Genomic DNA, 22,412 nt, shown 5'->3' on the forward strand with positions numbered 1-22,412 from the left:
TGTAGTGTTGTTACAATACTTCGGGGCAACAAATAGACAAAAGGTTTACAATATGCAGGTATCTAAATAAAAACATAGGCATTCTAAAGTTTTGAATTTTACCTCTTGATCATTGTTTGTACTTTTAATCAACCCACTGTAGTCTCAGGTGTAGGCCAAGATGTAAATGTTTTATTAAACATTTTCATACTATTATTATTCATGTGTTCTTCATCCTTATATCAATCTCCTGTTTCTTGCTTGTGTATATGTAGATATTTTCAGATGGCTGCACCAGAAATGCCCCTCGAGGATGAAGTAAAGAAATCAAATCTTATCTTTTGTTGCATAAATGCCACCTCATGTTTGTCTTTTCAGTGTATATATATATATTATAATGCTTATGGGTGAACGTCAGTATCATTTTGACGGTGCATTTGGGCACATCATGTATTTTTAAGAACACAGTCATAATAAATATGTGGTATGTTAGCTTTGGCTGGACTGCTGTGTCTGCTGCTTGGTGCATTTTTCACCCCTCTGTCCAGCTGGGGACCAAATGCCATTGTTTATTTATGGCCCTGTCTACACAAGGAACACATCATTATTTGCAGTTTTTTTGAGATGATGGATGGACTTTTTGAGTGGAGTTATTGCAAACCTCCTGTGGCTGATTGATGTGGCCATATTGTAATTAAAACACTGTAAGCGAAAGTCCATCGTTTTTCATATTAGTGGTGTACATTTGTCTGCATGACACAAAGTACAGTGTGGACGGCATCCAAGTGGTCATGTGATTAATGCTGCTCTCAGTACAGTCTTAAATGAGATCATTACATTGCGTTTGTACAAATATAAATGCAGTGTTACATTTAGGCTGCATGTGAACTCCAAATACAATGTGATATAGAGACAGTACAGAGCTACACTCTAAGTCTAAGTCTAAGCTCATTAGTGGATTGAGGGGCAAACCTAATGACATTTTGCTCATAAAAATGTTCTTCTGCAAATAAATGTATGATTAAATTGACTTTAAATATTAGGAAATAGATGGGAGTGGCTTTCTTCCCATCTCCTGACAGTCTTTTCAATACAAAATCTTAAAATCTCAAAACCTTCTCTGTTACTTACTGCATCTGATTGTGGCTAACGGTGAACTATAACTTTTCTGGTGGAGTATTTATGCAATAACTTAACCTGTAATCTAAAAATGTAAGATGGATAAGTTTAATTCCATACTGCGGCACATTCCAGCCAAAGAAATCAGTACATAAAGATATTATTGAAGATGTGGAGAAATGTTACATAGTGCACCTTTATACAACTTTTTTTTCAATGCTGAACTTGCGTAAACCAAATACATCTTAACAATACTGACACAAATAACAAATATGGCGTTACTGTAAAATCGCACAAATTGAACACCCCGGTGACATGTGCACGTCTGCACAGCATCAGCAGCTCCACTGTTTCCTGCAGTGTGTGACCTCTGACCTTTACACATCACGGATTTCTGCTGAGACGTGTAAGCAGCCCCAGGTGAACGTCAGCGCACAGACACACACGCTGCTGAGAGGGAGAGAGGGGAGGACGAGGGAGACAGAGAGAGAGGGAGGGGGGAGAGGGAGGGAGAGAGAGAGGGAGGGGGGAGTGAGAGAGAGAGAGAAAGAGGGAGGGGGGTGAGGGAGGGAGAGAGAGAGGGAGGGGGAGTGAGAGAGTCAGAGAGAGAGAGAGGGGGAGGGGGGAGGGAGGGAGAGAGGGAGAAAGACAGAGGGGGGGGGGGAGAGACAGAGAGATGGGGTGAGGGAGGGGGGAGAGAAAGAGGGAGGAGAGAGGGGGAGAAAGAGGGAGAGAGGGTGGAGAGAAAGAATGAGGGAGAGAGGGAGAGAAAGAGGGAGGGGGTGAGAGAGGGGGGAGTGAGGGGGAGAGAGAGGGAGAGAAAGACAGAGAGTGAGAGGGAGGGGGGAGAGAAAGAGGGAGGGAGAGAGAGGGAGAGAGAAAGAGGGAGGGGGTGAGAGAGGGGGGAGTGAGGGGGAGAGAAAGACAGAGAGCGAGAGGGAGAGAGGGGGGAGAGTGAGGGAGAGAAAGAGGGCAGGAGAGAGGGAGAGAAGGAGAGTGGGGGGTTGGGAGGAGTGAGGGAGAGCGAGAGGAGAGAGAGAGAGAGAGAGAGAGAGAGAGAGAGAGAGAGAGCTCACGACAGGACCGACAACACACAAGCTGCTGAAGATTCTTTAAGTCACCCGGATGCTCGGTGTGTTCTCCTCACACATGGGAGAGAGGAGCGTGCCAGTGTAGCTGTAGCGGAGTATCCACGCGCAGACACAGGAGATGACCGCACGTTTCTGTACTGACGTGAACGCAGCGCGCGGACACTGGTCTAAATGGGGGGGACTTGTCTTCGTTAAAATGCTCCCTCCTCGTGCTTGAGTTGACCGGGGGGCCGCGCTCGTGACGTTTGGACTGTGCGCGTGATGGATGGCTGCCAGAAGTTGCCTGTGGTTTTCTGCACGTTCACACCTGGTCGCGTGGAGAATGGAAGCGCGTGCCACAGGTGAATGATGCACTTCACGCGCCTCCCAAAGCTAACTGCTGTCTCTCAGTGACTCTAGCGGGTATCGAGCCGTCAAACCCAGACAAAGATGGACCTCAAAGTGGAGCCAGAGGAGATGGACTCGAACCAGCCTCCGTCGTTGGAAGTTTTCGCTAACAGCTCCACTTTACACGGGATATCGCACATCTTCACGTACGAGCGCTTCTGTGTCAAACGCTGCTTGTGGCTGCTGTTTTTCCTCGGCTCTTTGACGTTCTTGCTGTACGTGTGCGTGGACAGGATTCACTTCTACCTGGAGTACCCGCATGTGACCAAACTGGACGAAATCATGACCCCGACGATGACGTTTCCCGCCGTGACTTTCTGTAACCTGAACGCCTTCCGCTTCAGCCGCGTGACCCGCAACGACCTGTACCACGCGGGCGAGCTGCTGGCGCTACTCAACCAGAGGTACGGCCTATTGCCCCGTTAGCACAGAGCACAAACAGGCCCGTGCATGTGGTGTGAAACGGGGTCACTCTCACACACGTGCAGTCTCGCGGTGTTTTATGCTCCACACTTTGGTTCTTTGAATGAGACAGAAGTACAAGTTAATGTTACAGCAGGCGTCATGGTTTGTTACGAGCTTAAGTATAAAATCCATCTGTATTTGTGAAGTCTGGGGATTTCAGCAGCGTTTAAAACCACGTGTGTTGTCTCAGAAGATGAAGTGTGTTGCAAAGAAACTATGACCAAAAATCCTTCCTGTAGTCAACTCAGCATTTTCAGAACTTGTTGCATAGAAATAACACATTCAAAACAAACTATTACACTATTTGAATGATAAACTATCCTCAAAATGGCAAAAAAAAAAAAAACCCAAAAAACAAAACATAACAGGAAGTAACGTGAGGTCACCTATTTTGTATAAATGATATTCCAGTGTTCATTTGTCCATGCATTATGTGTGTGGGTTTCACTGGGGCAGTTACAGTGGGACAAGCAAATTGGTCCAACTCTGAACTGTTAATCCAAATAATTGTCAACGCTCTATTCAATTACAAAACTGTGATCAAAAATCAAATGTTCAGAGTAGTCTGTGCTGTGCCCACGCAAAACCTGGAGTAAAGACACTTTTATTATCAGTGGATTTGAAAGGAAGTTAAGTTGTTTAATTTGCTCTATACTTTACAAGTACATTTTGACAATATAAAAGTAACCTGTCTGTGTAATCCCTCAGTTGTCCGTGAAGGTTTTATTGCAAAAGGTGAGAATACCTGTCACCAGTCCACATGGCTTCTTCAATTCTGACAGGGTTCTGTTAAGCCGCTGCCTTATATCTGTCTGAAGGAAGGAGGTAACTACACTGAACTAAAACCTCTAGTTGTTTACAGTATCTGTTGTTAGCTTCTCAGGCAGAATTCAATATTTTATTTTCCTAGAAGTATTTGTTTGAAATAATTATGATTTCACTTAAGAGCCAAATAATCCTGATTGTAATGTTTCCCATAATAATTTCCTGGCCTCCTCGTACTCCCATTGCAGAAGGAGGTTGCTCATCTCTCACTCTAAAGCAGGTTTTGGGCTCATTATCCTCCCTCCATTGGCAGGACAGAGGCAGTGCAGCTCCACTACAGTCCCTCCTTTACCTCAGGCCAAAAGAGGAATCGCTGTTGGCCTGAAACCCATTTAAGAGAGAGCTGCTCCCTTCTCATGTCGGGGACCGCTGGGCTGAGAAATGTCTTTTGGCGCTCGGTGTTTAGCCGCTTGGGCAGCCTGCTCTGAGCCTGCAGCACTATCTGGAGCTGATCACATAAGTGGCTCTTTGGCAGGTTTGTCCACTGAAGGCGAAACAGGGACACGTTTTCTCTTCTCTGTTTTACTTGTTCAAACTATTGTTCTGAAGATGATTTTCAGTAAGCTCAAGTCAAGTTTGTGGTAGCACTTTATAATAACAATAACTCAATTAGTGTTAATAACACATGAACAGAGGCCTAATTATGGAGTTAGAATTAGGAGTTAGGGTTAGGGTATTCATTGAGTAGTTACTTAGCCAAAATAATTCTTAATAAACATTTTTTTTCACTATGGATTGAATTTTTTTTTTTTTATAATAATAACTTGATTTGGTAGGAAACCTGTGGTAAATTTTGTAATAGTGTCACATCAGTTAAGTGTGGAAAAAAAAGTTCAAAAGAAAAGTACAAAAAATACAAAAATGTGCAAGGATTAAAAAAAAATAAATAAAAAAATAAAAATAAATATATATATATATATATATATATATATATATATATATATATATATATATATATATATATATATATATATATATATATATATATATATATATATATATATATATATATATAGTTTATGTCTCTGTGCTTTTTATCTTTTTTATCATCCTTAAGCACAGACCTGTAGACTGTATAAAGAAGTGGACTGAGTGTGACGTTCCATAAGCGTTTGGCTCCAGCCAAATGAAGCTCATTGAGGGTAGAGCTGTTATAGTGGCCAATTTGAAACCGAGTTACATATTTGGAACACTGATCACAAGTATCATGGCAGACAAAGAGCCAATCAGGAGCCAGGCTATTGAAGGTAACGTCCCTTCCCACCTGCACCGCTGGTTTAGCTGCAGTGCTGTCAATCAAACCTGTTGCTAATGCTAGCAGGAGTGACCTCGGGGAAATAAGGTACCTAATTTGTCTGTTGTTAATGTTCATATCTAGATTTATGGACAAAATACGAACATTTAAGACCAAAATGACGAGGGTCACTGCAGCAGTTACAGAGAGAGGGGTGAGTTTTTCAATGTGAAGTGAATTAAAGTCGATGGAGGCGGAAGCACGCCCATGATCACTTCCTATTTGGAACGTGGCAGCTAGAAGGTTAGCTATGTCCATTTATATACATAGTCTATACATCAATTCAAAACCTGCACCACAGGTAAAATCCTCCAGCTAAAGCCGTCCTGACCAGGCCTAGCTCAAGATCTGGAGGTGGATCCCATGGGACAGCAGTCTCCCTCTGCCTCAATGAAGAATGGGACAGGTTGTCCCAGTGAAGGATGATGTGAATGGAGAGAAATAACTTCCCTCATGTAACACTACTTTTATTTTAGTGCAAACTGTTGGCCCTCTTTCCACCTCTCTAAGTGAGTCAGACCAAAATAATATATTAAATGTCTCAACAAATTCTTATTAGGAAAGAACCGGATGAAGTTTTTATTGATTTCGAGGAGGTCAATTGAAGTAATACATTGTAAAACTCTCAGATAGACCTGTCATTAGGAAAAGACCCAAGCCAACTTGTGTAAAGAGGTCCGTATATCACCCAGCAGGAGCATCGATCCAGTCAAAGTTTGGATGTATGGCTCCTGCTTGAAGAGAAAAGTCTAAGCTCTTCATTTTGACCCTAGCATTTGGCAGCACTAAACTCAAAGGTGTACTGTGTAACTTTGCTGTTGGAGGGTGCTTGTCTCCAGTGAGATGCTACTGTTTTTCCTGGAAAATTCCACAGTATGGCGTTAAGGTTAAGGAAGGGAAATTTGGGGACCCATCTCTGTGATCTTGTTGCTAGTCTTGGTCAGGACTAACTGGAGGATTTTACATTTGGTTGAAATACAAACTCCACACAGAAAGGCCCAGACTTATCTATTTTCATGGAGACAGGTATAGAAACCAGGCCATGTTACAGGTCAAATATGTGGAGTAAGAATGCAAGATCAATGTGTTTAATGCCATACTATAGGACATTCTAGGCAAACGAATAACTCTATGAACTCCATGAACACCGTCTCCATGAACACAATCAGAAAAGGTATGCATTGCTATATAAAAGTAATCTATACCAACATCATTATGCAAGCTTTCATGATTTTCTGATGTTATTCACAATTCCTAAACTGGTTTCTTAAGACAAAAGAGGAAAAGTGCTATAGCCTTGTAAGTTTATTTAAGGATTTTCAATATTCACACTTTCACACAGTCGTTGTGTTCTGGTTTTACTATGAACAGATCAACCACATTCCAACTTACCCACACACGTCTGTTGCTAAGGAGATCAATGAAAGATTGTACTTAAACAGAAATGAAAAGAAATCTCTATAAAGCTGTGTTATGTTTTCTAAGCAGGGCACGGCTGGACATCACAGTCAGGGTTGAACGTCTGCTTGCACTCCTAGTCTGCTCTGGTCTAATGTAAGCCTCAGATTCCTGTGGTCTGTTAAACAGAAGGGAACCATTCTACTGCTGATATTTCTGAGTTCAATGTAGCATGTGGATTTAAGTAGTGGGACTAGAGCTGGATGAGCAAAAACATTCCCAAGTTAATCAGGATAGAATAGATGTTGTATTAGTTATTTTTATATAAATATGGGACTGGATAAAAGCTTTGAAAAGATTTTGCTGTGTTTTTTATAGTAATTAATTAATTCATGAATCATTGGATTTCTATAGAGACCCTCTGACCATTACCAACACCCACACATACACCACATTAATACTGGGCCACGTCAAGTGAAGTGTCAAGTCCAAGGACACAACAACAGTTTTTTTCTTCTCCAATGTCTCATAACTGTGTTCACAGGTATGAGATCCGGGACGTGCACCTCGTGGAGGAGAGCGTGCTGGAGAGTCTGAAGACCAAAGCGGACTTCCATAACTTTAAGCCACGGCCCTTTAACATGAGGGAGTTCTATGACCGCACAGGACACGACATCAATGACATGCTGCTGGGGTGTCACTTCCACGGGACAGAGTGCAGACCCGAGGACTTCAAAGTGGTGAGCAGCAGGGAGATGTTTTTTTTTTTTTTTTGGTTGATGTTTTTTCCTTTAGTAGTCAATTATTTATTTTGTACCGTGATATGAAATCAAATTATGTTTTTCATCTGGCTGCTAATAATGATTTAATCTGATCCTCATGGTTTAAGGATGTCACAATATAATCCCAGTATTTGTCAGAAGAAACAGCACAATGACTCAAATGATTCACCATTATTGACATCATGGCCAAACATCAGTGAAATCCTTTCATCTGTGGCTAGCGCTCTGTGTGAGTGTGTGAATGAATGAGTAACAGGACGTAAAACACAGTTTACACATACACTCCTCAGCAAAAGTTTGGACACGCCATCTCATTCAATATTTTTTTTTTTACTGCTTTCTACATTTTATACACACACAGAAGAAATCATATATATGGTGTAAGAAATATGGAATTATGTAGGAAAGAAAAAAAGGCAAATAACCCTAAAAATATATTTTTTATATTTTATATACCAATCCTCAAATTATCCACCCTTTGCTTTGTCAAAAAAAAAAAAAAAAAAAAGTAGAATTATTAAACTTCACATATATATCGGATGTCTTCAATATGTATAGATTGTAGAAATTAGTAAAAATAAAGAAAAAAAAACATTGAATGGGATGATTTGTGTAAATTTTTGACTGGTGTTGTTTAAACAGACACTACCAGTCAAAAGTTTGGACACACCCTTATTTTTTTTTTTTTTTTTTTTTTTTTTTTACTTCCTAAATTTTAGATACATACAGAAGACATCAAACATATGAAGCAAGACAGATGAAATTATATAGTAAAGAAAAAAAGTTAAACAACTCTACTAAATATAAAGCAAAGGGTCGATACTTTTTGAGGATTTGAATATATATATATATATATATATATATATATATATATATATATATATATATATATATATATATATATATATATATATATATATATATAGTTATTTAATGTTTTTTCTAAAACATAGAAAGTACTAAACATAAAGAAAAAAACATTGAATGAAATGGTGTGTCCACACTTTTGACTGGTACTGTAGTTCACACGATTGCGGTGAAATTTTGCATTTCATTTTGCATATCACATTTTGTTATTATTTATTCTTAAATTCTTTTGTGACCTGAATAATCAAGATAATTGATTAACCAGTTCACCATTTCCCCAGCTGTAACTATATGCTTTTTTATTATCTTGTCATATTGTGATTCAGTGCTTTTGTGTTAATGCAGCTCTATGCTCCCCTCCCTCTCCTATTGGTCCGCCTCTGGGACTCTCAGTGAGTGACACGCAGATTTAATCAATCACAGTGAAGTTTTCATTATAAGGAAAAATAAAAGTACCAAAATGTCTTACTTAAATGTCTTCCAGTCTGTGAGCAGCCTAAAATGTTTGAATATCTCAATGCCTTGATCAAAGACATATTTTTCTTTACCTCAGTCCCTGTGGGTTTGCAAATGTTTACATGTTACCTTTTCATCTTTGCTCTGTGGGGGAGGGCTGACTCTGTGTTAAAGAACATGTCAGCACTCAGACAAAATGTGGATTAATGTAGTGAACAACAAGATGCTTTAGAACGTAAACACTGCATTATACATGTGGCAGTGTGATGCATGACTTCGCCTGCAGCTCCGACATCCTCCTGTTTCTCTCATTTCTCCCTCACTCTTTTCTTTTTCTCTCTGTCCTTCTCATCTATTCTGCTGCCTCACTCCTTCCCTCATCTCTCATTCCTCTCTCCCTTTCGTCTCCTCTCTTCCCTCCTCTATCCTCTTTCTCTCCCCTCTCCTTTTACTCTCTCTCCTTTCTCCGTCTCTCCTCTCCCCACTTTTTTGTCTCTGTCCCCATCTCTCTTGTTTCCTCTGTCCCCTCCTCTCCCCCTCTCTCTTGTTTCTCTGTCCCCTCCTCTCCCCCTCGCACTCCCTCTTCTTACCCTCTCTCTCTGTCTCTCTCCTTCCACTCCTTACCCCCTCTCTGTTTTTCTTCTCTTCCGTCTCTCCTCTTCTCTTTGTTTTCACTCTCTGTTTCTATCACTCCCCCATCTTCTTACACACTCCCCTCTCTCCTTGCTCTCTCTCCCTCTCCTCCCTTCTTCCCCCTCTCTTCTCTCTTTCCTCTCTTCTTTGCTCTCCACAGAGCTGCTGTTGCTCCTGGCAGAGCCTCAAGTCAATGCCACCACACACTGGCATCATCTCCAACTTCCTCTCAAATATTTGATGCCTCCACAATCTTCTAAAAAGTAAAAAAAACACCAAGTACTTCTTAAAATAATAATTAAAAAAGTTATAGCCCTATTGGCAGGGAGGAAATGGAGTTTGCTTTGCCTTGAATGTTCCAAAGTTCTGCATTTAAGTTATCTATCTCCACAAAGACAAGCAAGTGACCATCAGACTAAGTTACAGGTCAGATCGGTGGAGAGGCAACCAACCAGCAATAAAACATGCTAATGGAATAAATGCCACATGCTATACTGTGGAACATTCCAGGCAAAGCAATAATATCTCCATGGCGAAACGCTTGAATAAGTCAGTTCAACATGTCATATTGCTAAAAGTTTTGAAGTGCAAATGTAAAATCTATTTACGATCTATCATCCTCTCTTTCTTTTTGCGCTTCCCCTTTCCTGAAAAGTACGAGATGTGCCGTATTGCGGTGTACAAGAACTTTATGAGCATTAAAGTCTTGTATTGACTAAAAAGAGATTTATTCATTGCAAGTTTTGAAGAGGAGTTTTGAGCATCGCCACTTTCGCAGCAGCTGTAGCGAAGGAGCTTTGAAGTGTGTTTTTTCTTATAGGCAATGAATGCAATGTTTCCTACGACGACACAGAGAGGAGAGAGCGCACTTTGAAATAGGAATGAGCCAGTGAAAGAAGATTAGCCCCAGATCACCTAAATAATTACAAGTCTGAAAGAAGACTCGTAATTATTAACTCTACTGGAGCTCAACTACTGTTAAGAGCTGCGCACAAGCAACAGGGAGGCATCATGACAGACTTTATCACTCCTGAATATCACAAAAACAATGTGCTTAGATAGGTAACGCTTGAATCAAATTCATTTTATTAAAGATACACTGTAGCATTCTCTGTGCTTGACTCCATGGAGATGTTATAGCTTCCCTGGAACATTCCAAAGTCTCTATGAAGTGAGACCACCGGGCCAAGTTATTAGTTAGACCACCCCCTCTCAGTGTGCATTTTTCTCTAGCTATTTTTTAACAATAAAGCAACTATAATTGAATAAATGCAAGATGGACAAGTTTAATGCTGTACCACGCAACATTTAGCAAAGCATTTTCAAAGAGTCAATACCTCATTTTAGTTTTCAGTTTAGCTCAATTCACATTCATTCATTTTCAGTAGACCTACTAGTTATATTTAATTTCATGAGAGGGCGATAGGCTCCACACACACTAGTGCCCAGCAACCTCACTGTTAGTGTCACTACTTCCTGTCCAGTTTTATCTCTATGGGATTTTTGCCTAATCATGCTAAAATTAATAAATATTTAAAGATAAGGCAGTGGACAGGGAGCTCGGTTTAGAAAGAGAGATGTTTGTGTATTAAAACAACCCAACAAACAGAAGTATTCCACATATAAACAAAATTGGGTAGTCTTTATTTTAATTAATTTGAATTTTAATAGGCTGTTTATTTTATGTTTTCCAATTTTTAATACAAGTGATTGTTAGCTTTGAGACACAGTGAGCTAGCAAGCGTGCTGCTGTGTACCATGGATCTACTAAAATAACTGGATAGGGTATTGCTGCTTAGAACTGTTGTGAGTTGGACTAGTGGCCACTCATTGGTACTACAATGAAAACATTTCTCATACCAGACAGAGTTTTTCCTCATATAGTGCAGTATAATCCTACTCACGTTTGGCTGACAGGGACCTATAGCTTTCACAAAGGTCGAATTTTGGGGAGATTTTAATTTATTTTCAGACAATAAACTTTTTTTCAGCTCAAAATCCGTCTGTTGTCTTAACAACACTTTTTAATCGTTAGTCTTGGCTATGCTCTATGTCCACATATGTTCACTAAGCTGAAGCTCTGGTTGGTTCAAGCGGTCACATGGTACGACAAGAACATGTGAGCTATGTGAACTGTCATGAACGACCGCAGGTTTAGAACATGATTCGTGCCCTGGAAGCAGAAACATTATCATTTATAATTTATTTATCATTTCACTGCCTCCTTTGTGGCCGCTCCGCTCGCTCTTGTCGCATAAAGACTCATGGGGAGTAGCTCAACTGCGCATGGTCGATGGGCAGGGGAGGACTGGATGTACTTACCCGGTAAAGGCTAAACTCGCAACATGTGCCATTGAGCACAGCCCATTGACTTCAATGAACGGCCATGTTTAGACCCCGGGGTTTGCTGTGCACAGAGCCTATTTATTTGACTGTATTTTTAATCTTTGTTGGATGAAAAAACATAGAATTATTACATTTGATTGTGAATTTGTCTGTGAAATGATTTTATTGGTAACAAAAGCCCCAGACGCTTCTTCTCGCTCTTCTGGTGCAGTGGCCGTTGAAGCGTACATTTTTGTTCTATTATGCACCTCATCTGACAGTCTAAATCCATATTTGATTATAAAACTGCTACTGTAAGCACATGAAACACAGATCTCATAAATAATTACATTTTGTCCTCCCTTTTGGACACTGAGCCAGTGCACGACACCATGCAGCCAAAGTCCATGTCCTCTTAAAAGGTGAAGCCAGCTCATCATGGTGGCCATCTGGTCGCCGTGGTGATCCCAAATTAACTAAGTACCCTTTTCACATTAACAAGTCTGCCTGTGTTCATTTCCAACTTGTAAACTCTCTGATCAATTATTCATGAATGTTCTTGTATTTCTGTGCCAACCGAGATTTGGGCTCAATATTCATCAAAAAGCAGCAGTGTAGCATGGCGGCTAAGCTCACTCGATTTTCATGTTTGGGTTTGTCTTAAGGGGCCACGAGGTGTACTGGAACATCTCCACTGGTACATCTGTCTTTTAGTCAATCTGAATGAGCCAGATAAAGTTAACATATAACATTTGAATGAACTTTTAAAGTCTGAGTGAGGATCTTTTAGTTCTTATTATATTTTTACATCAAGCGATACCAAGTTCATACTACCTCACTCTGTATTGCAGGTCTACTATTCACTGGAAATGAAGCTGACAGAAAAATTAGAGCCATTGCATTTTCTTTAAGACAAGGCTCTGATTTATTCAATTTCAGATGTTTTATGGAAAAGATTTATAGAAAACCTGTGGTATTGTATTTGCTTTAAAACAGTACTCTTTAACTTTCCAGGTAGTTATGTTAATGTTTTGCTTGTAATGTTCCACAATATGGCATTAAACTTGGGTTTATTCAATTGCAGACATTTTAGTGCAAAGAAAACATGCATTCCTACTGTGAGCGGGGTCTCCTCACCACAGATCTGACCTGTAACTTATCCTGATGGCACATCTGTTTGTCTCCATGTATATAGACAGACTTAATGCCATACTGTGAATCATTCTGCAATAGCAAAGCAATAACATCTTCATGGAGACTAGCAGCTGGCAGGCTTTCTAGCAGCAAAATGTTACGCAGTGCACCTTTCTTTCTTTTCAAATACTCTTGAATGATTAAATGACCAAGCTCATTTTGGAGTCTACTTCTATTTTGAAGAGACAATGAATCATTTTAACCTCTCTGTATCCCACGGCTCCTCCTTCAGCTTGTATGTGGGCTTGATCCAAAGGTTACACAACATCTAAATTCGTCCTCAGTAATTAATTTCATCCCTGGACCGTGTCACAGTCTCACAATGAGGCTGTGAATAGCTCCTCAGAACAAGTGTTGTTGTGGACGGCGGCGGTCTTTTGATAGCACAAAGACTTAATGACCTTTACGTTATGTCTGGCTAATTTGTGAGACGTTTGTTCATTTGTGTAGCTAGCTTACAGCAGTGGTGAGAAGAATCAGAATAAAAAGTATATGTATTTTTACTCTTTTAAGGCTTTATTTCATTTTGGATTTTTACAATTATTTTGTACTCCACAACTTAAAAAGTAGAGTGAGTATTTGATTAACCTGAATTGAAAAGCTGTAACTTTTGTTGTGGCAGGTCTGGCATCTGCTTGTTTTTATGGAAATGCTTTGCCTGGGATATTCCATAGTATAGCATTAATCCTGGATATTTCTTCCATTTATTAAGTTACACTATTACAGTAATTTTGTTGTCAGAAACATTCTTATAGTGAGAGGGGTCACCGCTGTACAGATCTGATGTGTAACTTGACCTGTGATCTGTTATCCCAGGCTCAGCTCCGGTCCAGTTGCCGCAAGTATTCCATATAATTAACAGTAGCTCAGAGCTCAGACCGCCTGCCACGCAGTCCGATGGTGCCAGCGGAGGTGCCGCGCTGCTCCAGATTCTTTTCTTTGGGAGTCTATTTATGTCGGACCGAAAGTCTTTTCCCTCAATAAATGAGTCGTTATCACATTAACACGTGGTCTGGCGCGTGCAGCCTTCAAAGGCAGTGACACAGCACAGCTGTGCCACACGGCTCCAACACAGTCTGAGCGAGGTGTTAGTGGCCTGTTGGCATCTGCTTGTCTATGGAGATAGTTCAGTTTAATTATATACTGTGGAACATTCCAGTCAATCAATTCACAGGCAGACCCACCACTACAAAAGTTACACAGTGCAACTTTAATTTAAAGTAGAATACATTTGCTCCTTAAACCCTTATGAACATTTACTTAAACAAGGACATTTACTGCTTTATCGTGCACCACTTTCAAGAGCTGTCCACCCATTGTCAGTGCAGTGATTAAGTGTGCTGTGAACATTTAGGTCCATTATTTCTCCTTTTGTTATTTGTAATGGCAGACGTGGCCCTCAGAAAGTGAAAAACCTTTGCCTGCCTTTGAAGATGCCCCTGGTTCACTGCATTGTTAATCTTGTGATGGTTTGGTTGTAAAGTATTTGATGAATAAGGAACGAGGTATATCCCAAGTGACTGGTCTTTGTGAGCAGATGAAAAGACTGGTGTACAGGCTTTGTGTGGTTTGAATACTGATTTAAACTGTGGACTTTCGAAGCTTGTCATGGGAATATATAGACGTACATGGACTAAACTTATTCATTTTCTGTTCCATATTATGCTCTTTTAGTGGTTTATGTGTGCTTGTTATAAACCACTGCTACCCAAAGTATGGTAAAAGTAAGTAAATTGTAAGTTTAGAAATATCAAAATTGATACTAAACTGGGGCTTAACCTGGAACAAAATCTGGACCAGAACTAAACCAGGACTAGAACAGAATCAGATCAAGTCTACATTGGGATTAAACCGGGACAAATGAGAAAACAGACCTGGTTCAGACCTGGTGCACTTATTTAAAGCCTAATCAAACTTAGTCATTAGTCTAGTGAATCCTCCTGACTATATCTTAGATCTATGTTTGCAGATGAAAATGTGAAAATCCTTCATGAAAATGTTATTGCTTTAAAATGTTCCACAGTATGGCATTAAACTTTTCTCCATGTAAAAAGACAGGTGACGCCACCAGGCCAAGTTACAGGTTAGAACTGTGGTGAGGCGAGCCTACATAATAAAGTATGTTTCCATTTCAAGGTATTATTTTCTTAGCAATAAAACACCTGGAATTGAATAAATGTGAGGTGCAAAATGTTAGATGAGTTTAATACCACCCTGTGGAACATTTTAGAAAAATGTATAACATCTCCATGGAGATAAACAGATGGTGGGCCCCCATAAGAAAAGTACAACTTTAATTAAGATAACTGTATAGATTCCTCTGGCAGTTCTTGTGAAAATTACCCAGCGCTCCCTGCTCCTCTGAGGATCATTAGTGCTCATTTGCAGCCCACAGCAGACGGCCTCATTTAGGTCCAGCGTAGCGGAGGAGAGGAGCGCTTCATTTAGCTCTGTTTTTGTTTGCCAAACGCACCCTTTGACGGGCCTCACCTGGGAATATGGCCTCGTTTTTGCTTGTTCGCAAACTGCTGCGGCGTTCCTGTGACATTCCTCTTATCATTCTTCTGGCTCTGATCTCGTCTGTCAAAACTCAGGGAGGAAGTTTGCTTTTAGAGATCACACACACACGGAGAGGAGACGTGCGCAGTATAGTGAGGAAAATGAGGGCTTTGGTGATTAATTTATCTGCTGCTTACATTCCAGTAGTTCTGCAAGTTCTGATTAATTGTCGTTTACAGAAAAATCTCAACGGGTTTGTAAGTCACCTTGAAGGAGACATACTATGCAGATTTACATGTCTCCTTGAGCTTTTAAGTTAGAATGATTTTCCCTAATTATAAACACACTCAAAGTTGTATTTTGAGTGATTCTTGTACGTAACTGTCCTGGATTTGAGTCAAGAAAATGTCAGTTTTCACCCACCCCTTATCCCCACCCACCACACTCTACACACTGTTCACTGTACATACTTGCAATTTATTAAAAAATTTACACTCCCGGTTATACACAAATATTCAAAAATGTTGTAATGACATTATTCTAAAATAAAACAATGTAGATGAAAATCTGCAGCAGAGAATCCATTCTGCAGTTTTGGCTTTGGAAATCAGTTAACGTTTTGTATTAATGAGTCTTTTCAGAATAATATTGCGGTCTATAATTAACTAAATGTAAAATGATCTACTTGTCTGATTTGCATATTGTTTTTCGAGTCAGATGCCCTACTCGACACAACTGTTTTGATTTATTAGGTATGTGACTGCAAAGTGCTGTTGTTATAATGCGTCAGGATTGTATCTTACAATTATTTACTTATAACTCCAAGGGATGTTTTAAGCAGTAATTCTCATGCTGCCGTACATATGTTTTCACTTGGCTAACTGTTAAGCAGAAAAAATACTCCATAGACTTTAATTGAAATTTGAAATTAAAATATCTTGTACATGCTCAAGGCCATAGCAAAATAGTGCTTTTATAATCCTCCCAAATACTAGACTTCTTGAACACTGCGAACCAGAATCTGCATATTCAGTCTCTAAACATTAGCCTGCAGTTAAAACATGCACAATTACACCTCCTCAGAAATGCCCGGTTTAAACATGCACAAACTGCATTATTCATATCTGAACAGTAATTGCATGTGTGGCTGCCTTGTGTTGACTAATTAATGTAATGTGGATCATATCAAGCATAGGCACGATATATGCATCCCGGCATGTCATAGAGAGAAACAACACTCATTTCATGGCCATGTTCCAGACTGATATTATTGCGGCTAAAAAGTCACAGGAGCTGATCTGATCTTCGCAGGGGAAAAAGGATTGGACGCCTTTTATAGATTACAAAGCAAAATAGGCTGAGGTTTTTTTGTTTTTTTTACCATCATATTAAAATTCATGAATATCTGAACCATGTTGTCATATATCATCATTAATGAGCATGGTTATTACATTAGATCCCCTGACAGGTTAAGTAATTGCTGCCTCATAGCACCGTATAATAGTGCGAAAATCTATTATTGTTAAAGGAGACGTGTTAAAGGAGTCGTGTTCTGCTAACTTGACTTTTAAGAGCTTTTAATCTTATAATTGTCTTCACTCACCATTAACTTAAAGGTCTTCACACAAATCACACAAAATTGACTGTTGTGCGCTCCAAGAGAAACTCACTCCACAAAAACAGACCTGGAGTTGTGTTTTGTTTCTGTGTGCGACGCTCAAAATGCTCTGTTCCAGCTTTTAGTGTCATGAAGCGCTAGTTTTCAAGAGTGTTGAGAGAAGACCTAAATATTCCAAAATATGCAGGGTTTGTGTGTTAAACATGAGTGAATGCAACAAAACACAAAACTCCAGGTCTGTTTGTGATGAGGAAACAACATTATAAAATGGATCAGAAAATGTCGTAATGTGGGACCTTTTAAGTTATATTCAAATGTAATCTACATTCGAGGTGCCATTAATCACAAAACTATGATCTTCTATTTAATTTTATGTTTGTGATACATTGAAAAACATGTAGGGTTCAGTAGCATTGCATACTTACAGTATTCTGGCCAAAAATGCTGTTTGCGATTGTGTTTTGTTGTGATGGCATTGACAGTGACATACCATAAAAGGACATGCAGAAATCAGCGCTAAAGTTTAGAACCGGAAATCAATGGACCTGTTTCAGTAATTGTCTTCTAATATGTCTTATTTTGGCTGTGTACCTGGTTTGATGGATGAAGAGCTCAGAGTAGAGACGCTGCCCCTCCACATTGACAGAGCCTGGAGTTAGCTTAGATCTGTTCTGAGCCCTTTTGTTTCCTCTTTCCCTGGAGCACCGATCTGCCCCAAGAGGAGGAGGGGATCTGGAGAGAACATGAGGTAACACCAGAGGGACTATAGGTCTCCAGGCTCGGCTGTGCTTTGGTAATAACCCAGAGGTGTTGCTTCTGCCAAGGGACTCAGCTCAATAAAAGCAGATGAGGATGGATGACTCAAAAAAGGATAAAATGTCTGGCACTGATAAATACTGCTCAAGTCTCAGAGTTGATGGGATAATCCCCCAAGACAGAGGTAAAAATAGAACAATTATCCTCCATATTCAGCTGATACTAATTTACCCAGTAGCCAGCTCTAAGCACACACAGTTAACACGGCCTATTTGAGCCTGTCAGTCCTGTCCTACTCAAACTCCCTGTCTGCTCATTACTGCTCTGTGAGGCTCTGGGCTCTTTACCTACAGGATTATTGAATGTTCTCTCTTTAGTAACAAGATGCAGGCCAAGAACTGATCAGCACTGTAGACTGGCCACAATGGATAAAGACATACAAGTGAGTAGAACTGGGAGTATGTAGGAAATGAAAAAAAAAAAATTCAATAACTCAACTACATGGTTTTTTTTATATATATATATATATATATATATATATTGTATTCAAATGTTCAAAGTGGAATAGGAAAACAACGAGGCCAGTTATGTCGCCCGGACTGGCGTTACCGGGGCCCCACCCTGGAGCCAGGCCTGGGGTGGGTGCACGCCAGCGAGCGCCTGGTGGCCGGGGCTTTCCCCACGGGGCCCGGTCGGGCCCAGCTCGAAGGAACGACGTGGGGCCGTCCTCCCGTGGACCCACCACCTGCGGGAGGAGCCATGAGGGGCGGGTGCGGAGAGATCCGGGCGGCAGTCGAAGGCGGGGACCTTGACGACCGGATCTCCGGACATGGAGACTAGCTCTGGGGACGTGGAACGTCACCTCGCTGGGGGGAAGGAGCCTGAGCTTGTGCGGGAGGTTGAGCGTTACCGGCTAGATATAGTCGGCCTCACCTCCACGCACAGCTTGGGCTCTGGAACCCAACTTCTTGAGAGGGGTTGGACTCTCCATTTCTCTGGCGTTGCCCGCGGGGAGCAGCGGCGAGCTGGTGTGGGCTTGCTCATTGCCCCACAGCTCAGCCGCTGCGTGTTGGGGTTCACTCCGGTGAACGAGAGGGTCGCGTCCCTGCGCCTTCGGGTCGGGGACAGGTCTCTCACTGTTGTGTCGGCCTACGGGCCAAACAGCAGTGCAGAGTACCCGGCCTTCTTGGAGTCCCTGGGAGGGGTACTAGACAGTGCACCAACCGGGGACTCCGTTGTTCTCCTGGGGGACTTCAACGCCCATGTGGGTAACGACAGTGACACTTGGAGGGGCGTGATTGGGAGGAACGGCCTCCCCGATCTGAATCCGAGCGGTGTTTTGTTATTGGACTTCTGTGCTAGTCACAGTTTGTCCATAACGAACACCATGTTCGAGCACAAGGGTGTCCATCGGTGCACGTGGCACCAGGACACTCTAGGTCGGAGGTCGATGATCGACTTTGTTGTCGTGTCATCTGACCTCCGACCGCGTGTCTTGGACACTCGGGTGAAGAGAGGGGCTGAGCTGTCAACCGATCACCACCTGGTGGTGAGTTGGATCCGCTGGCGGAGGAGGAAGCCGGACAGACCTGGCAGGCCCAAGCGCATTGTGAGGGTCTGCTGGGAACGTCTGGCGGAGCCCTCTGTCAGGGGGGTCTTCAACTCCCACCTCTGGGAGAGCTTCTCCCTGATCCCGGGGGAGGTTGGAGACATGGACTCCGAGTGGGCCATGTTCTCCACCTCTATTGTCGATGCGGCTGCTCGTAGCTGTGGTCGTAAGGTCTGTGGTGCTTGTCGCAGCGGCAATCCCCGAACCCGGTGGTGGACACCAGAAGTAAGGGATGCCGTCAAGCTGAAGAAGGAGTCCTATCGAGCCTTGTTGGCTCGTGGGACTCCTGAGGCAGCTGATGAGTACCGGCGGGCCAAGCGTGCCGCGGCTCGGGCAGTCACAGAGGCAAAAACTCGGGGTTGGGAGGAGTTCGGGGAGGCCATGGAGGAGGACTATCGGACGGCCTCAAAGAGATTCTGGCAAACCGTCCGACGCCTCAGGAGGGGGAAGCAGTGCTTCACCAACACTGTTTACAGTGCGGGTGGAGAGCTGCTGACTTCGACTGGGGATGTTGTCGGGCGGTGGAAGGAATACTTTGAGGATCTCCTCAATCCCACTGTCACGTCTTCCGAGGAGGAAGCAGAAACTGGGGTCCCAGAGGCGGACTCGACCATCACCCTGGCTGAAGTCACTGAGGTGGTTGGCAAGCTCCTCGGTGGTAAGGCTCCGGGGGCGGACGAGATTCGTCCTGAGTACCTCAAGTCTCTGGATGTTGTGGGGCTGTCTTGGCTGACACGTCTCTGCAACATCGCGTGGCGGTCGGGGACAGTACCTGTGGAATGGCAGACCGGGGTGGTGGTCCCTCTGTATAAGAAGGGGGACCGGAGGGTGTGTTCCAATTACAGGGGAATCACACTCCTCAGCCTTCCCGGTAAGGTCTATTCCAGGGTACTGGAGAGGAGAATCCGACCGATAGTCGAACCTCGGATTCAGGAGGAGCAGTGTGGTTTTCGTCCTGGTCGTGGAACACTGGACCAGCTCTATACTCTCCATCGGGTCCTCGAGGGCTCATGGGAGTATGCCCAACCAGTCCACATGTGTTTTGTGGATCTGGAGAAGGCATTCGACCGTGTCCCTCGTGGTGTCCTTTGGGGGGTGCTCTGGGAGTATGGGGTCCGGGGCTCTTTGCTAAGGGCTGTCCGGTCCCTGTATGACCGGAGCAGGAGCTGTGTTCGCATTGCCGGCAGTAAGTCAGACCTGTTCCCGGTGCATGTTGGACTCCGCCAGGGCTGCCCTTTGTCACCGGTTCTGTTCATTATATTTATGGACAGAATTTCTAGGCGCAGCCAGGGGCCGGAGGGGGCCTGGTTTGGGAACCACAGGATTTCATCTCTGCTGTTTGCAGATGATGTTGTCCTGATGGCTTCTTCGAGCCAGGACCTGCAGCAGGCACTGGGGCGGTTTGCAGCCGAGTGTGAAGCGGCTGGGATGAGAATCAGCTCCTCCAAATCTGAGGCCATGGTTCTCGACCGGAAAAAGGTGGTTTGCTCTCTCCGGGTGGGTGGTGAGTCTCTGCCCCAAGTGGAGGAGTTCAAGTATCTCGGGGTCTTGTTCACGAGTGAGGGAAGGATGGAGCGTGAGATTGACAGGCGGATCGGTGCAGCGTCTGCAGTGATGCGGTCGCTGTATCGGTCCGTTGTGGTAAAGAAGGAGCTGAGCCGGAAGGCGAAGCTCTCGATTTACCGGTCAATCTACGTTCCTACCCTCACCTATGGTCATGAGCTTTGGGTAATGACCGAAAGGACAAGATCGCGGATACAAGCGGCTGAAATGGGCTTCCTCCGCAGAGTGGCCGGGCGCACCCTTAGGGATAGGGTGAGGAGCTCGGTCACACGGGAGGAGCTCGGAGTAGAGCCGCTGCTCCTACACGTTGAGAGGAACCAGCTGAGGTGGCTCGGGCATCTGCTCAGGATGCCTCCTGGACGCCTCCCTAGGGAGGTGTTCTGGGCATGTCCCACCGGGAGGAGGCCCCGGGGAAGACCCTGGACACGCTGGAGGGACTATGTCTCTCGGCTGGCCTGGGAACGCCTTGGGGTCCCACCGGAGGAGCTGGAGGACGTGTCCGGGGTGAGGGAAGTCTGGGAGTCCCTGCTTAGACTGCTGCCCCCGCGACCCGGCCCCGGATAAAGCGGAAGAAGATGGATGGATGGATGTTCAAAGTGGTTTATTGACATCGCTGTAAACCCTTGGCGTTCTCTCAGTGAGCTGTAGAATGAAGTGGCCTGAAGTAATTTTCACTTGACCAATGGTGGAAGTACTCAATTTTGTTATGTAAGTAAAAGAGGTATAGATACGGAGGTAAAAATGAAGTATCTGTTTAAACATGTACATTAAGAGTAAAAAGTAAAAGTATTTCACAAGTGTTGTTAATGTTTTAACTTGGAGTTATACTGATTAAAAATGATACATATTTTTTGTCAACAGTAGCACTATGAATACATTTCTTAAGTTTTCTCATAAATTTTGTGTATTTATGTTTGTTTGCTCTAAGCTGAAGGTTGAATTCGAAAAAACGAAAATAACCCCCCAAATCAGATGAAAACTTTTCAGTCCAGTTAAAAAATGCAGTGGGGTAGAAAGTACATATACCTCCTTTCAAATGTCGTAACGTAGAAGTAAAAAGTATCCACTCTAAAATTGACTTAAGTAAAGTACAGACACCTAAAAATTCTACTTAAGTACAGTACTTTACTAGTACTTCTTGACCTTCCATCACTGCACTTGACAGTTGTACCATGTAAAAACCACAATAAAAGCAAATGGTGGCCACTTTGAGTTTTTTTTTGTTTTTGTTTACTACATCCCATGTTTTTTGGTAATGAAAAAAGTAAGTGTGTCCAAACTTTTGACTGGTAGTATACAGTATATCTTATCTTTTTGCCAAAACCTTTGTCAAATTACCACCCACACACAGGCCACGTCCACCCACTCATGTCTGAAATAGTACTGACTCACAACCAGCTAACCTTACCTCGTATAATGCTCAAGTTCTGTAGCACCGTTTCATTTTAATCGCCCGGTTTTTCCTCTTCGCTGCTTCTCAGAGATCTTCAGGTGATTAGAGCATCCATCCCCTGGAGTGAGTCAAGCACCAGACGAGTGTGTTTTAAGACTG

General features: G+C 42.7%; 1 protein-coding gene across 1 annotated transcript in view; it reads left to right on the forward strand.

Moving 5' to 3' along the window:
• Nucleotides 1-2,243: 2,243 nt before the first annotated feature.
• The window catches only part of LOC117373947 (acid-sensing ion channel 1-like), a 71,115-nt gene continuing 50,946 nt past the window's right edge, over nucleotides 2,244-22,412 (forward strand). The window contains exons 1-2 of the mRNA XM_033970074.2: nucleotides 2,244-2,980; nucleotides 7,103-7,298. Coding sequence (XP_033825965.1) covers nucleotides 2,619-2,980; nucleotides 7,103-7,298 — 558 coding nt within the window. The 5' untranslated portion in view covers nucleotides 2,244-2,618. The remainder of the gene's footprint in view (nucleotides 2,981-7,102; nucleotides 7,299-22,412) is intronic.

The sequence above is a fragment of the Periophthalmus magnuspinnatus genome, chromosome 7 (genome assembly GCF_009829125.3).
Source record: "Periophthalmus magnuspinnatus isolate fPerMag1 chromosome 7, fPerMag1.2.pri, whole genome shotgun sequence".
Classification (NCBI taxonomy): Eukaryota; Metazoa; Chordata; class Actinopteri; order Gobiiformes; family Gobiidae; genus Periophthalmus; species Periophthalmus magnuspinnatus.